At 36.3% G+C, this 17,590-nt stretch overlaps 1 protein-coding gene across 2 annotated transcripts in view; it reads right to left on the bottom strand.

The window, feature by feature from the left end:
* Nucleotides 1-17,590, bottom strand: part of LOC133525091 (uncharacterized) — a 177,115-nt gene that overhangs the window by 116,790 nt on the left and 42,735 nt on the right. For both annotated transcript variants that reach the window (XM_061861334.1, XM_061861333.1), the window contains exons 6-8: nt 10,275-10,501; nt 8,615-8,720; nt 1,807-4,447 (exon numbers count right to left, since the gene is read on the bottom strand). In XM_061861334.1, the coding sequence (XP_061717318.1) occupies nt 1,807-4,447; nt 8,615-8,720; nt 10,275-10,501 (2,974 nt within the window). The remainder of the gene's footprint in view (nt 1-1,806; nt 4,448-8,614; nt 8,721-10,274; nt 10,502-17,590) is intronic.

The raw sequence follows: 17,590 nt of genomic DNA, 5'->3' as shown, positions 1-17,590 counted from the left end.
AAGAAATAAGATACATATTTTGAAATATCATATATTCATAGCAACAAAAAATACACGAGCAAATAATGAGCATATTCAAATGATAAAAATTGCTCTTTCATTAATACCTTAGTAACTACTGTACTTTACTGTACTGTACTGTACTTTTTCTTAATTGCCCAATTTATTGTGCCCTGAAAAGCCACGTGTGTGAATTAAGCAACATTACGACTCACGATTATTTTATGGTTTTGTTTTAGAAACGAAATTACTCATCGCTTTTATTAATATGAAATATTTTCCACTGTTTATAGTTTTATTTGTTTATAGACATCAGAAGTTTATGAAACACGTTTGGTACAGGGTGAGTTGTCACAGATTTAGGTTCTAGTTAATTTAGATTTTTGGTATCCAACTTCACCAATGTTTATACATCTTAAATATTGGTAAAAAACAGGGCTGCTGTTTGACGGTGTGTAGTTTATTTTATTTTATTTGGGCGTTCGTTTGAGAGGCATTGCCGACTACTACACAGTTCATTGCATTACATATCGTACGTAGGTACGTGTTCATTACTGTGAATGTAGCTAATATTTTTCACTTTTCTAAATCAATGTCCTGCTAAAACTAATATAATACACCTTTGGCCTAAAACAAATTATGAAGCTAATCAAATGACGTGTCAACATGATTAAATTAGTAGAATTCACGAATAGCGTGCAGTAAGGCGCGGCGACGAGTGACACGGAAGGAAATACCGTAATGAATTTGTGTTAGAGGAAATAACAGGGTCCTAAATGCAATATTAACATATTTTCATGATAAAAGTGTGCTAAGTGTTAAAATGAGCAGTTTTATTATTATTTAATAAACTTCACTTTAGTAAATGTATAATGTTTTAGGAAGTTTTTACAAGATTATGAAGATCAGATGCTTCTATTATAAATAAATAAATATTTGGGGACAATCTTACACATATCGACCTAGCCCCACACTCAGCAAAGCTACGGGTAATATTCATTTTTTTTAGGTATCTGTCTGTATCATATATGACCCCTTTTGTAACGGTTTAAAGGGTTTGTCGAAAAAACCTACCAATAATTCGTCTAGAAATGGTCAGAGTGACCACAGTTTGTACTTGCATTTTTTTATGATATAAGAGCCAAACGAGCAAAAGAATCGCGTGACAGTAAGAGATTAATGCCGCCCATGCCGCCGGACACCTGCAACACCACAGAGTGGTTGTAGGTGCGTTGCCAGTGTTTGAGATGGGAAACGCTCTTTTCTTGAAGGTTTGAACACCGTATCGGTCCGGAAATACCGCAGGCGACAGTTTATTCCACAGGTTAGCTGTTTACACACACGCGGCAGTAAGTTTCTGGAGAGACTCACAAAAGTAAATGGGCATTTTGTATTAATTGGCTCTCTTAGGCGTTATCCATTTATAGATAACGCCTATCAATTTATACTTCGACCGGCCAATCCTATTGTAATATTTGTAACGCCTTTCATCAAGAAGTTGTTCCTTTGTGACGCAAGGCACTGTTAATAGTGTAATTGTAATGGGCTGTTGTCACTAATTAAGAAATGCTTCCCACGAGCGAGACCGCGGGATCAACACTCAATGAAACCTTAAAGACTCGAAGAATGGAATATGGAACTTATTTAAACGAAACATAATAAATGTTATTGGGGCTTTGAATACCTTTGTTTTCGTGTTGAGTTCACTAAACCAATAAAATGACAATATCGGTTCTTGGATTTAAAGCCGCAATAAGAGAGATACTTATCTTTCATTTTGAGTACAAGTACAAGTACGGTACTCACCGAAACTTTGCTGTAGTCGTGATGATGCGCCAGATGGTGCGGCGCGCAGCTAGACGCCGCGCTGGATATGCTCAAGGCGTCGCCTTCGCTCGTGCCCTCCGCCTCGTCCCAGCGCCGCCGCCCCGACCCGCTGCGAACACCCACGGATCCCGCGTCCCGCTCAAGCGAAGCCACACCAGGCGCATCGTCCACCCCCGGAATACCACTGTCCTCATCGCACCCCGACGAACTACTCTCAGACCCTTCCACGCTAATACCGCTTTCGATCTTAGACGATTCAAACTTCACTGAGTCGTCGGAGTTTGAATCCTCTTCCAAAATAGCGTAGTTTTGGATCTTAGGACCGCTCTGACCAAAGTTAAAAGAGTCACTGTGTACCCACGGTCTTTTAGCTGTACTAACATCAGATTTAACGGTTTCGGCGTCTGATGAGTCTTCGTCTGAGTGCAATGTACCATCGTCAGAATCCTCTTCAGGATCTTCAAAGCAAGTTTTAAACGATGTATCAGATTGGACAGTTGTGTTAGAATTTGATGACGCTAATGTCCAACGGTCTGAGTATTCCGATGATGTCGATTTGCGCAGCGGTAAATGAGCAGAATTTAAAGCACATACAGGGGAAGCGTCGGAAGATTCAGAATGACTGTTAATTGAAATTACATCAGCTATGTCTTTAATAGAATATTGTCCAACAGAAGACGAAATTGTAGAAGGTTGTGACATAACCGTATAGATCGGACTTTCAGGGTTGGATGTTTCTATTTGTTTATTTCTTAACACGATGTGTTCTATATTTGTTACTGCGTAATGATTTTCTGTGTTGGACTTAGCTGATGGATTTCTCATAGAACTGCTTCTATTTACTGTCGAAAAAGAAGTATCTAGCGTGATATCGGGTGTCGATATACTTTTCTTTACTGCAGAAAATTTTACAATTAGATCGTTAATCGACTCACGTCTTTTAGTGTGAAAAGTGCATTCTCCGGAATCACAAAAACAACGAAATGACGTAGAAACTATTTCATTTCTAGCTCGCAAAGCGTCAATATCGATAGTCACTTTATTTTCTTCTGGTTTATCAACCGGTAGATGTAATAAATCTTCCGCACTTTTGTGATATTTTGGAACTTTTGGCCTACAAAAGCAGATAGCCGTTTCAAAATAGCTTTCCCTTTTATCATTGGGCACTAAAGTGAATGGAGGAGTGTCTGAGTAAAGAGTCTCTCTATTGAATATATAAATAAATTCTTCAACAGTTGGCGCTTTATGAATGCAATGACCAGTGCCTCTTATATGATAATTAGCTAAAGTTTCTTTCATAAAATTAAAGTCATTATGATTGAAAGGCATTGGTGAGTTTAAATTTACAGAGTTTCTATCTACTTCAATATTTGTGAATGTTTTATGTCTAAACAGTACTTTCTTCTTTTTTTCTGAGTCTATTTTCGATTTATGTGGTAATGTCCCACTCATTGTTGTATATATTTCTTCGCTACAATCTACATTTTCAATGGCACTAGCTTCAGTAAATTCAGAGAAATCAGATGCATTAGATTGGGTCCTACTGATTTCACTTTTACCTGTATACGATGCAATTTTTTCAATGCGTCGAAACGATTTAGATTTTTGGGAAAGCAGAATATCTTCGAGATTAGACTCGTCTTCCATAGAATCAGATGAAGACGACAGGGTAGAAGATCTACTCATAGGTAACTTCTCCACTTTGCCTTCTATTGCTTTTTCTTGCTGAATAGCGTTAATATTTGATGGGGATTCGTCTTGTACTTTTTCTTTTAAAACTGATATATTTTCATACAACGCTTTACGTTGTACTTCATCTAATAGTATTTTCGATGGGACGTTATTTCTCACGGCTGGTGTAGGTGGACCACGCTGATTAATCATAGTAACATTTTCATAAATGAGGTCGTCTTCACTAGAAAGTACTGCCACATTAGCTCGAGGAAATGGTTTAGGTAAATTATTATTGCTTTCGTTTTCTTTTTCTGCTTCGCTCTCCGAGAATTTACATGGTTCGTAACATTCATTTATCAGATCAGCGGAATCATTAATTGTTTCAGATTCATTATTTGAACTGAGATGCTGTCTAGGCTCGAATATAGTAAGTTTTGTGTGTAAATTAATGGCTTCTTTAGGCCGTCGTGAATTATCACAGTCGATTTCAGTAATTACTACAGACTCTGAATCACTGAGTTCAGCGTTTTCAGAAATATTCGGTAAAGAAGTCTTGAACCCAGGACAACTACGATTGCTTCTGTTCACCGATGAATCCCTGTTTAAAGAGCCTAGTCTATCCAAGGAAATAGTGTCAAATTCGTCATTACAATTAATTTCACCAGATTCTTCTTTTTTCGACAATATTTTGTTGAAAAATTTACTATTTCCAATCAACAATGTGTTTGTGTTGCTTTTATGATCAGGGTTTGGCGATTTAGCAGAAACATCCGAATCCAATGCTAAACTGTTAGAAATGTTAGGAGCCGAATTAAACTTTGCTTTAAGCCCCAAGCATTTCGAAGCAAGCTTTTTGACAAAACTTTGAGGATTCTTTGTTAAAGAAGATGAAGATTGAGACAAGCTTAGGTTAAAGTTAGTATTTTTCGGGGTCTCTGGGGCTTTCCTGTAAACACATATAAAGCAAAAAATAAAAGTAAAAATACATTTCTACTTACGTACTAAATTATAAAGGATATTATATATTAAGCATGTGTTAGATAGTATGCCACCACCAGACGCATCCTGACATTAATATAGATTATGAAAAATGAAATCGCCGAAAATGAAGATGTTTATGATTCGACATGACATTGTTGATAACAAAGTTACCAATCAGTCACAAATTGCTTTGCTTGTTCGATTTTTTTCTTAAAGACCGAAGAAAATCGTTTTATTCGTGGAAGAATTTGTGTATTATCGTCATTAGATGTCGATGTACCTGGAGTGTTATTAAATGGTTCAAATTGTTTTTCCTCCTTCGTGAAATCTAACTTTGTAGGAATATAAGGAGCTTGATTATTTTCATTACGTACAGAAACATCACTTAAGGAATTGTAAATTTTATTTTTGTCAACGATGACATACATCTCCTCACAACTGTAATATATTTCTTGTCTTTTACTTTTTGCTGCTTCCTCATGACAATAGCAGGGCATATCGCCAACTTTTGATTTCATCTTAAGAAAAGGTGACACATCTCCTTTGCTGACCCTGGGCTTTAAGATGTATTGATACTCATAATCATCTGGGTTATAAATGCAACCCTTTTCTCCTCTCGTATGAACACCTAAACAATGCCCAACGGGATTTTTTATTTCCATGAGGGAGAGTCTTTTTTTTGCTTTGTCTTTGCCCATAGGAATATAATCACTGTCTAAATCCAAAACTTCTTGATTGGAGTTCTGATTACCTTTCATTATTACGTATTGTTTCGAGTTAGACAGGGATAATCGTTTCTTTACTGCGTTTTGATCCATACTAATATATTCACTGTAAATATCTTCAGTAACGCCATTATTACCCGCCATGTCCACGTAATTTGGTACAGACAGCCTTTTTAAATGCTTCTTGTCAGCCATCAAGACATAAGTACTGTCCGCCTTTGAGTCAGCGTCGCCATTTCGCTTAACTTTTTCATCGTCCGGCAAATTACCATAAATAACGTAATCATCATCAATAGGTTTAATATTACCGTCAACATGCGATGCCCCGTCTGTATGCTCTTGCTTGTTAGAATTTTTTAACACAACTTCATCAATCTTTTGAACCAATTGATCGCGCAATTCATTACGCGTTTGTTGATGGAGCTGGTTAAGCGGTTTAGGGGGTGGTTTTGGTTTCTTTTTCAAGCTATTCTGCGAACCAGCCAATGAGTCAATATTGTAATCTGCTTCTGTGTCTATCATTGAGTTAACGCTTGGTATATTTCCATATATTTCATTATTAGCAGGTTCATCTTGTATCGCTTCAGTTTCTTCTGAGAACATATCTTCGTAATTAACATAGTCGGGCTGTATTCCCGGGCTATCTGGTACGTTTGTTTCCTTTTTAGGAGAATTAACTTCAGCAGTAATTTTAATTATTTTGGTTGATGCACGTTTAAATGGTGGCACACTACATTTTGATGAAGATGAAGTGTTAAAGACTCGTTTTTTTAAAGATTTGTTAGTAGAAGCATCGGGGTTAATGCCAAGCTTTGGAAGAACCCTAATCCTGTAAAAGTTAAAATGAATTGAGTCCATATCTTTAAAATCACTGAAAATTATGATAATGTCATAGAATTGGTTAAAATAAAACATACTTCATCATAATGGCTACACCTATTAATGCAAAATACTGCCTCGAATTAAATTTCTCTTCGTGCACTTTTTGTGCTATTTATTTGTGCTCATCCCAGCGGTAGCGAGACGCTTTGAAAAGATGTCGGCAAGTCTTGGGGGCTCTCACCTGACCGTTTGCGAGACAAAATCAAAGGCACGGAAGATTTTAATGAGGTTGCATTGACAGTTTTTTGTTTCGCGCTTTTTTTTGTCTGCTTACATGAATTTGTTTAAAGGGAATGTTGGATTTTTGTTATAATTTACGTTAAAGAGTGCAGATTTCGCGTAGCGTGAGTAAAAAGGTCATACAATGCTCTTGCGTCTACAGTTTATATGGCGTGTTAAATCTTATTTGAGCAGTGATAATTATAACATAAGAATATTTCAAATTACAGTGAACTTGATCGCTCGGTAATCATGTGCAGTAGTTTTTCAATTAGAAGCTATAATTAGTGTGCAAAATTTTTCATCTGAACACGAATTGGCCTTGGAATCGGATATAGCTGCAATTACAAAACACATGCCTTGCAAAATAATCCCTTTCTTTGCACCCATGACGTCAAAAAGTCCCGACTATAACCACGTACCGCTCAGAAAGAGCATTCTTAGTACAATCGGGATCAAAGGTGTCACGTCGTGTGTCGTAATTGAGATCGCTCTCCAATTAACGCGATCTTGAAGGATTCCTTTACGTGCAGCGCCCTCGGCGGTCGCTTAAGGCAACCACGAAACTGATCTTTTTCAACTCATATTTTTTACAAATTTGAACTTTATTTTACGGGTTATAAACTTGATTTTTGAATGGGATTATTATATTTGGTACGAGGTTGTGTGAGTAAATTGTCGTCTAGTTAAGCGAGCCTGCACAATTCAATGGACGTTTAAGGTTCAAAGGGAGCATCTTTTTGACGCATAATTTGTGAAGATACTTTTTCTAATTTAATTAAACGACTTTTCTTGTAGTCCGTTTTTTAATGTTGGAAATGAACGTAATGTAATGAATAAAGAACCTAATAGTACAAAAAGCAAAGAAAATAGAACAGCCCGAAAGACACCAACGTACCATAAGCCGATAGAGTAAAATACGTATAACACTTCATGTTTTGTATCGTTTATTGCGTAAAAACTAATTAATAAACATCAAGTGTTATCATCCATAAATCCCGCAACCTTAAATACCTGCGTACCGCCACCTTTTAAGAGGATAGGCCACGGCCGCATCTTCATACAAACGTAGCCCCCACTATCCTCTCTGGACATCATGGAAAATATTTTTATATATTTTGATGTACATTAACCATACCTATTATTTGTGTAAAAATTAGGTTTTTTTTTAAATATAATATAAAACTAGTGTAATACTAAAGATTCGAAAAAAATCAAACATTTAGAGGTCTAGAGACTTCGGGCAATAAAGGAGTGGAGGCCCCCTGGCTACAAATTATTTTCCAAATACAATGATAAATTATCCGAAGTCTCCATTGTGGGGGCACCTCTTTTGTGGAGGCCCCAAGGCTGTAGCCCCGGTTGCCTTCCCCTAAATCCGGCCCTGAGTTGATATACAACAAAGTGTGTCAATAGTATTTTATACAATCGTGATAAATAGAGAGCTTTTCAGTCGAGTGCCGTGTTTAGGCAACGAAGCTTGCTGAGTTACCTAAGTAAGGTACGAGATTGAATAGCTTGATTATATTACTATTGTATACAATACGTTTTCTACGAGTCATTAAAAACAAATATTTTTTTACTATAAAACATAAATAAGTAATGAAAAATGGAAAGTATCTATGTAGAGAAAAAGACATAAATGAGCGAGCGACAAAAAGGCGGTTTCGGGGCGGCCGTGACCTGTCCTCTATTTTTCCCCTTTCTCCTTATTTTCTACTCTACTCAAATCACTACTAAATGCTTGCTTCATGATATAATCTTATTTAAGTACTACGAGTATATTCTCGTTCGTTGATAACGTAACAAGAATTTGTTAATTGTTTGCAAATCGTGCACAATACTAAGAATTAAAGATACAATATATACTTTATACATATTTTACGATTACTACATGAAGCCACATTATGTATTTGTATTAAATGATTTAGACAATTTTATAAATACAGATGCATACTGACATTTTTCCGCAACACGAAAACTATCCCAGTACGCATCTCAGTAAAAACAATTTTACTCTGACGAAATGCCTTCAATTAATAAATAAGTAGTACTTTATATTTTCGTTCTCGACTGAATTGATTATGGAAAATAAATATCTTTACATATTTAAAGTATCAGGCCAATCGTCAAATCAAATGTATACACAAATGTGTCGACGTATACAAAACAGACGCCAAAGTAACTAATTTACCTAGTAGTACATTTTCAGGACTTTTTATTGATTTACTGGAAAATTTATTTTATATAATTCGACACAAGTGTTATGCTAAAAGTAAACTTATGGCATTAGTAATACAACTCACATGTGGGCGTTCACGTAAGCGCCGACGGGGCTAGGGTAGTCGTTCACTGGTATGCGCGGGAGATCCTCTTCGCTCTCGTATGAGATCTTTATTTGATTCTCGTATTCTGGTAAAGGGAACATAGTTTGAGGACGACGTAAAATTATGGAGATGATAATTGAAACTACAACCACCAAATTGCGACTTCAAATATCGCTATCAAGGTGTGAGCCAAAAATTTTAATCAGCCAAGACTAACAGTGTTATCAGGCGCTGTTGACAGAATTATTCATTCGGATAATTTCTTTTTATGGATACCTACTGAAATTCTTACTATAAGGAATAAATAAACGAATTTTCAACAGCTGGTTGGCTCCACCAGACCTAAATGGCTGAATCACTACACCTTATAAAACAAAGTCCGTTCAATGTTGTAAGTTCATAGTTTCCTGCTACCCAAAGGTTGTCTGGAAGAGGTCGCTTCTTAGCGATAAGACCGCCTGTTGTTACCTAACTTTTACGTGTTTTTTCATTTCCTGTCAATTTTTAACTGTATGGTGCACGATAAAGAATATTTACTTACTTACTTAAAGTCCCTTGCCGCGGCTGTATCTCTGTTTGTTCGCGATAAACTCAAAAACTTCTCAACGGATTTTCATGCGGTTTTTATTTATCAATTAGAGCTACTCTTGAGGAAGAATTAGGTGTATAATTTCAATAATTTCTTAAGGTTTTGTGTAAATTGGCTCAAGCGAAGCCGGGGCGGGTCGCTAGTTATCAATATAAAATGTATGTAACTAACTGAATCATCATAAGGCCTCATTTATGAAGCCTTATGTTTGACATTATTCATGAAAGAACACTTAAACAGTGTCTCTTCATCACTTAGGGTATATAAGAGAGACCCCAACCCCACACTAGCGTCTTTTGAGCGTCCGAGTCTAGTCAGCGCTAGGTAAAATGGCGTCGCCGTGCAGTTGCACCAACGTTGGGTCGAGCAGCTTCCAGAGTTGACTAGACGCCGACCCTGGGAAGCCGCTAGCGTGGGTTGGATCTTAGGCTATATAAGAGAGACCTGACACAGTTGCTCTAATGTTGTATCGAGCAACAGCCGCAAAATCGATACTTAGCCAATAGTGCATGGACAGAGTTCCCCTGTCTATCCTTGGCTCTCAAATCCGCCCCTTTGGAGAGCAGCGCCTTGACTACAGACGCTTGAAGGTATCGAATGCCTTCTTATACTATACCTTGTACTGTTTTAACACTGGTCTACATTAGGCCACTCCTGAAGGACTTACCTCTAAGGGCTCCTCTACACGATGGCCCAGCGTAGGCCAGTCCAAGGGACGCAGCTATGCGGTGAAATGAGATAGCAATATCACTTGCTCCCTCTAACGCATAAATGCGTCCCTAGGACTGGCCTACGCTGGGCCATCATGTAGAGGAGCCATAATATATTTCTTGACCTTTTTCGTCGCATCACTCGCTTCCTCCGGGTACTTAGCCAGCAGTTTATGGACAGAGTTCCCCTGTCGTTCCTTGGCTCTCAAATTCGCCCCTTTGGAGAGCAGCAACTTGACCACCGACGCTCGAAGGTATCGAATGCCTTCTTATACTATACTTGGTACTGTTTAAACACTGGTCAACATTAGGCCATTTAGGCCACTCCTTAAGGACTAACCTCTAATATATTTCTTGACCTTTTTCGTCGCATCCTCCGGGTACTTAGCCAGCAAAGCGTGGACAGAGTTCCCTTGTCTATCCTTGGCTCTCAAATCCGCCCCTTTGGAGAGCAGCACCTTGACCACCGACGCTTGAAGGTATCTGATGCCTTCGTGTAATGCTGTACCGTTTTCGGTCCGAACGTTTGGGTCCATACCGGCGTCTATTAGGTATGCTACCACCTCCCTGTGGGTAGAAAATTTCATGTTAAATATATTGAACCCAAACCTATCTATGATATACCTATGTATCATATATGAGAAATCCTCGGTAGCGAACTAATTTCAAGGCAAATTTTGCATTACATAGGCTTATTCAAAAGAGCCATCCAGCCGATTACTAACCGCAAGTACTACAGGTACCTACAGTAACACACTTAGGTAAATGAGCATTTGTAGTCTTTAAATGATTGCAATAAGGTTTACGAATGGTTAGTCAACTGTGTTGACCATGGTACAATCAGAAACCATTGTGTTGAACACATATTTTCAGTACCTAGAACGTCGAATTTATAAATAATTCATATCTGCGATGTTTAACGAGCGGGACAGAGCGGAGTACGGAATTGCGTTTTTGGCAGGAAACACCTGAATAGCTGCAATACGAATAGCCGGAAGGCGATATTACTTGTGTTCCTACTAGAGTAGACCTAAAGTAGGTCAGAAGGCGCTTAAACAGGTACTTATTAGGCTATTAATAACCTCCGTCCGCGACTGCTCGTCCACAAGTCGTTAAGCGGTTCAATTTGATAATAGTACATTTCAATGCAAGTGTGGAGTGTGTCATTATTTGCACACGTACATTGAATGACGTTTTTTAATACATTTGCGAAAAAAACACAAATGTTGGGTACGTGAGTATTCTTACAGACCTTACAGTTACGAATTTTCACTTGAATTATATTGTTTTAATTCAGCACTATACACTACGATCAGCGACGATTTACATTGCAAAAAATAATCACTAATTTCATTACAAAATCACTCTCACAGTTGCTATTTCAGTCAAATTATTTTGATATACGGAACTATAAGTGGAAATACTGAAAATGAAAATAGCGGGCGCCGGTTTTACTAATTGATTTATATTTTTTTCTGTTGACGACAGCCAACGTGGCAATGGTAGTTTCATTCAGCCAATAATTAAAAAATGTTTTAGTGAAATATCGTATTATAATTTTTTTATTAATGATGATGATGTAATCCCTCATTAGGGACATAGGGCTCGCAGAAGAATGTTCCATATGTCGCGATCCTGAGCGGCCGCTTCCAGTTCTTTCCAGCCGAGTCCAGATTTTATTTATATACTAACAAATAAATATTTTATTTACATCGTGTAATAATATTCATTGGATGTAATAAACGTGTAATGACGAAATAAAAAAAAATATAAAGTTTTTGGACATCCGAACTCTTTGGTGTGGACGGTATTGATTACGGTCAGAAATAAATTTAAAAATATAAAGTTTTTGGACATCCGAACTCTTTGGTGTGGACGTATTGATTACGGTCAGAAATAAATTTAAAAATATAAAGTTTTTGGACAACTCTTTGGTGTGAACGTATTGATTACGGTCAGAAATAAATTTAAAAATATACAGTTTTTGGACATCCGAACTCTTTGGTGTGAACGTATTGATTACGGTCAGAAATAAATTTAAAAAAGTTGCACAATTTCGCGCGTCTAAAAAAGGCAGTACCTAAATTAAGGCTACAAAAATTTCTCTCACATTCTATTTCAAATTCTCTTTGCATCTTCTCATTTTGCATTTTCTTTGGATTGCATTTGATATGTAGAATTTATTTTCTATTAAAGTTTTTATATCCCATACAAATCCAATAATGCGGCATAGGGGGTAAACTTCAGATGCCGGATTAGCGAGCGACTTCTGTATAGCATTACTTGTTTCATAATAATATTGTATAATTTTATAAATCTACATAACATACCCATGTAGATTTATACAATTATACAATATTATTATGAAACAGGAAAGTCAGAATATAGATTATAACTCAATTTCCTTGAAATTGTCATATTGTATTATACGAGGGTTGCTACTTATATATCCGGAAACAAAAAAACAAACAAACGTACACGGCTGAAAATGGTTTTATTGTTTTTCAAAGTATTCCCCTTGATGATCTATGCACTTTTGCATTCGTGTGAACCAATTTTTGGAGCACTTCTGCCACTCCGCCTGAGGTACCTCCATAACGTGTTGTTTGAATGCGTCGACAGCATCTTCAGCGGTCGAAAATCGTTGACCGCGTAATTTATTTTTTATATTGGGAAATAAATACAAATCATTGGGTGCCAAGTCAGGGCTGTACGGCGGATGACCCGTTAATTCCACATTTTAACCTTCCAAAAATAGAGTTGTTTCGCGTGACGTATGACAGCTGGCATTGTCACGATGAAGAATGATTCTTCGTCGCTGGTTAGTTTTACGAATTTGTTCAAATACTTCCGGTAAGCAAATGGTCGTGTACCAATCTGAATTAACCGTTTTACCGGTTTTCTAGTGGCACTGTAGCTACATGGCCATTAAAACCGAAGAAGCAGGCCACCATTTGTTTCAATGTACTTTGCCTCTGATACTTTCTTTTAAGCCCTCGTGCGCTTGGGCCAGCCGAGACGAAGCCGAGGGCGGGGCTCCAGCGGCGTCGGCTTCGCGTCGGCCGGCCCAAGCGCACGAGAGCTAAAAATAAAGTATCAGAGTCACCTGTTACAACAAAGCACTACTAGGTACGAGAGCTTTTGACATCGATCGGTAATTTGGATCTCGGAGGTCATGTTTCTACGTCGACACATCGTTAGCGCGTTCTATCTCGGAGGTGGCGCCATCTCTTGACAAATTCGTGCACTACACAGATATTTAATTTAAGGTATATAGATATAAATAGAATTGTCAATTGTCTATTACTAAGGGCCAGTTGCACCATGCCCATTTGATGTACTGATCATGTGTAAAAATGGCGCTAGCGAATGCTAACTGCATATTTGGGTTGCACCACGCTATTTGTCCGTTAAAAAGTTACGCTGCCCTTAACCGGTGGTAGACCACTGGTTAACAGCAAAGTCGTTCGATAAATATGGCGGCACTTTTTGGAAATTGTCCGTATTTCACGAATTTATGTTTGATTATTAAATAATTTGAGTAAATAAGTAATGTAAATTATTATAAATATATTTATAACAATAAAAAGGTGGAAATATCTAAACGCAAAAACGTGTGACAGTTCACATAATGGTTTTAAATGTCATTTTAGTTGCGAGACGACTTGTGTTTCATAAAATAGATTAATTTGTACTGGATATTTAAAGAAAAGGTGTGTTTTAAATTGAAATTGAGTGCAGCATGAGTTTAAGTTCAGGATAAGACCAGATTGCTGCTATCACAGGTTAACAAATACGTCCCATAAAGTGAAACTCGACGGCATGTAATGAACACTATTTATTGACACACTGGTCATTAAAATCAATTTAAAACGCTCTCTGTTTATTGGAATCAAGATAAGAATGTTATATCCTTTGGAAATAGTGGTGGCCTAACTATGTATGATATTCGAAAACGGCGAGATGACAACTAGAAACATATACAAAGTCGGCCTCTGAAAATCGTAACCCACAACAGAAGTGAACTAAGTATATTCATAACTATAAACGCACATAAAACAAGATGCTAAATATGAAATCAAGTATTATAGTGTGAAGAAAATGTATTAGACAATTCCAGACCAGTCGGCATAATAGGTTATATATAAGTGAGCAAAATGTGTGATGTAAAACTGATTATAATACTTCAATTCATACATACTTGCTTGTGTTTTATTTGCTTTTACAAAATATCTTATTCATTAACCCTAGAAACAACAACTTTGCAAGTAATGAACTTAGTTTTATTTATGGTGCTATTTATATTTAAATTCATAACAGAAATTTTGAAAAACTTGTTATAATAAACCCAGTGATTATTAACTACTACAAGTGCAATTTGAATTTAAATTTGTGTTGCTTCTAAATGAAAAATACCAGTCTTGCATGCTAAGATTTTCCAGTCAGTTACATAGTCATGATTATATTATTTTATTCATTAGAATACAAAGTTACAATTAGATTTAACAATTCACAGCTCCATAAATCTATATTTATTTTAAGTGTGGGCTTACCTCCTGGGTATCTCTTATCTTCAATTATTACATTATACCTATTATAGTGTCCCGCACCCGTTAGCGACATGGCATGGCAGGGCGTCCTTCAGAGGCATCCATACACACTGAGCTCTGCTTGTGAATGTCAAGGTATCCCTCTGGCATTTTCAGGTTTACCACATTGTCTTAGACACGCCAAGGTGTTCTTAGCATTTGTTTGTCTGAGGGATGCCTCGGCATGCCCTAGCATACTTACCTTGATACTAAGCCAAGTATTATATGATAAGTATTATATGATCTGTGGCCAAAGGATCTCTTACTGTGTCTAGGCAATAGTGGCCTCCGAGCCTAATAAAGTAATTCTTCTGGAAATATCGAATATACATAAGAACAACTGAGTAGTTTAATAGGTATAACCTGCGGTGGCAGCATGGTTCCATTTTTATCACTTGTCACTATGCCTGTCACTTTCGCGATTACATACTTGTTAGAATGTGACTGGCGGCATGGTGACAAATGATAAAGAGCTGACCATCTTAATTGTTTCCTTTCCTACTGGACAACATTTATAAATATAACAGCCAATACCTGGGTTAGATAAAATATAATATGGCTTGCCTTCTGTCACCTGAATTTTACTTGTGTTCAACCAGTCATACAGTGAAGTCGCATATAAATAAATTACAATGTAAAAATTGTATGTAACCCTAGCCATGTATTGGAAATAACATAACAGTAAATTGGTAAAAAATATAATCCATAGGTCTTAAATAGCAATAGAGCATCAGGACATACTTTAGAGAATGTGTGAACCCATTATTTTTAAATCTAACTACACAATACCCTACCTACATATTAACCTATCCAGTCCCTATAAATCATCATTCAAAACCGAACATACCTAAATAGCTCTAAATTCAGTCATAAGAAAAGGCCGTCAGATTGATTTTATTTGTTTTCCCCATACCAGTTTTTCAACAGCCCATGCATGTTTCATAAATGATTTATATCATGATAAAGAATAGTTGGAATAAACAAGTGAAGTTACCAGTATGACAGAAAATATAATAAGTAGGCACTTAAATATAATTGTGAAATAATATATTATATGTCAATGAGTTGTTGATTTCCCTCCGGATAACCTTTTACCTCCATTAGTCACTACCTAAAAAGGATTTAGTGTGAGGTAGAAAATAAAGTAAGATAAGGTAACAAAAAATACATTTTATTGTCAAAAATGAAATACAGATAATATTTATAATACTTTATTTTTCACAACAAGTTTTTCCAGTTAATCTAGTGTATGATTCTTGGATTTCTTGAATCGATTCACTTGTGGGTAACTTTCAGCTTGTATTTCATATCAAATGGTGTATATCAAACCTGAAAAGAAAGTAACATGAAATTATTATGCATAAAAATATAATTGTGATCCGTTTCAACCAATGGCAAAACCATTGAAAAATGCTTAGGTCAAGCAGGTTTAAATTAAAGTACAAAAGTAACTTGAATATCTGCTACTACCAGAACTAACAGTTATGTATTATTGTGTCAACAATATATGTAATTGGAAATGTTACCCCAACTGTCGGTATTTGGGTTATAGTCGTAGGTAGCGTAGGTAATTCCTTGTGCTTAGAGCTCTGAAAGTAGTTAGGGGTACGTATTAAACTAATAAATAAAATAATAAAATAAAATAAATTGATTTTATTTCAGGCAAGCAGTAATGTAATAAGATAACTTACCGGGCAATGTTTTGCAGCTTGGAAAGCACTTGGACACTGAACAATCGTAGTCAGCAGTTTCACTTTAATTTAATGTGCCATTAATATAATCATAAATATATTCAAGATTGGCATGGCATAAATTGTGTAATATTTAGATTTAAAACCTGAAAAGAAACTAGTTCGCGCCTACAAGTTTTCTCGTTGTTGAAAAATTTGACAACTTGACATTTATGACTGGGTTGCTATATGAAAAAATAATTCTACCATAAAATTTTTGGTAGGAACGCGTTCATAGTATGGCCACACGATTAGCGACGACATTCTGTTATTTTATAGTTGGTGCAACGCATTTTATTTAGCAATCCTTAAAACCCCCACGTAAGCGTTAAAAGGGTCTAGCAAGCTAAGCGAACAAGAAGTGCCCCCAACGACGGATTTTGTCGATATTTCTGGTAGTGTACTGTTAGGTCCTAAGGACCCTCCATGCTTAACATCAGACCTCGATTCTCATTTGTTTGCGAGTTATTCAGGATAACGTAAAATAATTAGGGTATCATTGAAAGTGTCATATTTTATAAACGATTCAAGTTACGTGAACCAAACAAAATTATATTTGATAACAATAAAAAAAACTACAAAATGCATATTTTTTACCAGCATCCTGTCCTTAAACTTCATTGCAAAAAATAAAAATATTTTTTACTTTTCGCGGAGGTACACCTCCAAAAAAAAATATGCATGAGTAGCCACTAATTCCCACTACATACACATATAAAAATATTTCCACAAATGTTCGTGCTTCATGTAAAAAAAAAAACGATTCTCCAATAAGTAGTCACTGGCATTATATGTACAGATAGAAGTACCAGTGCAGTTTGAAGATTAGTGTGTAGGTATACAAACTCTTCTAATAAAACTATTTGGAGTGCATCAACGATGACGTGTCAGCTTTGATAACATCTGACACATAATATTATCTGCATTTGTTTTTTGCATTTTGTAGTGGAAAATGGAAAACATTAAATGCAAGTCTTGTAAAAAAACATTAAAAAATATCCGTGGGAAACAAAAATGCATAGAAACAGAGCAAGAGGCTGATTTATATAGCAAATGCAGTAATATGTTAATTGTTGACATGAAGCACGAACATTTGTGCAAATGTTTTTATATGTGTATGTAGTGGGAATTAGTGGCTACTCATGAATATTTTTTTTGGAGGTGTACCTCCGCGAAAAGTAAAAAAAAAATTGGAAGAAAAAAATAATTTTTATTTTTTGCAATGAAGTTTAAGGACAGGATGCTGGTAAAAAATATGCATTTTGTAGTTTTTTTTATTGTTATCAAATATAATTTTGTTTGGTTCACGTAACTTGAATCGTTTATAAAATATGACA

Source organism: Cydia pomonella, chromosome 14, assembly GCF_033807575.1.
Source record: "Cydia pomonella isolate Wapato2018A chromosome 14, ilCydPomo1, whole genome shotgun sequence".
Taxonomy (NCBI): Eukaryota; Metazoa; Arthropoda; class Insecta; order Lepidoptera; family Tortricidae; genus Cydia; species Cydia pomonella.
Note: the sequence above shows the minus strand (reverse complement) of the source record. Positions and strands in the feature narration are given on the sequence as shown.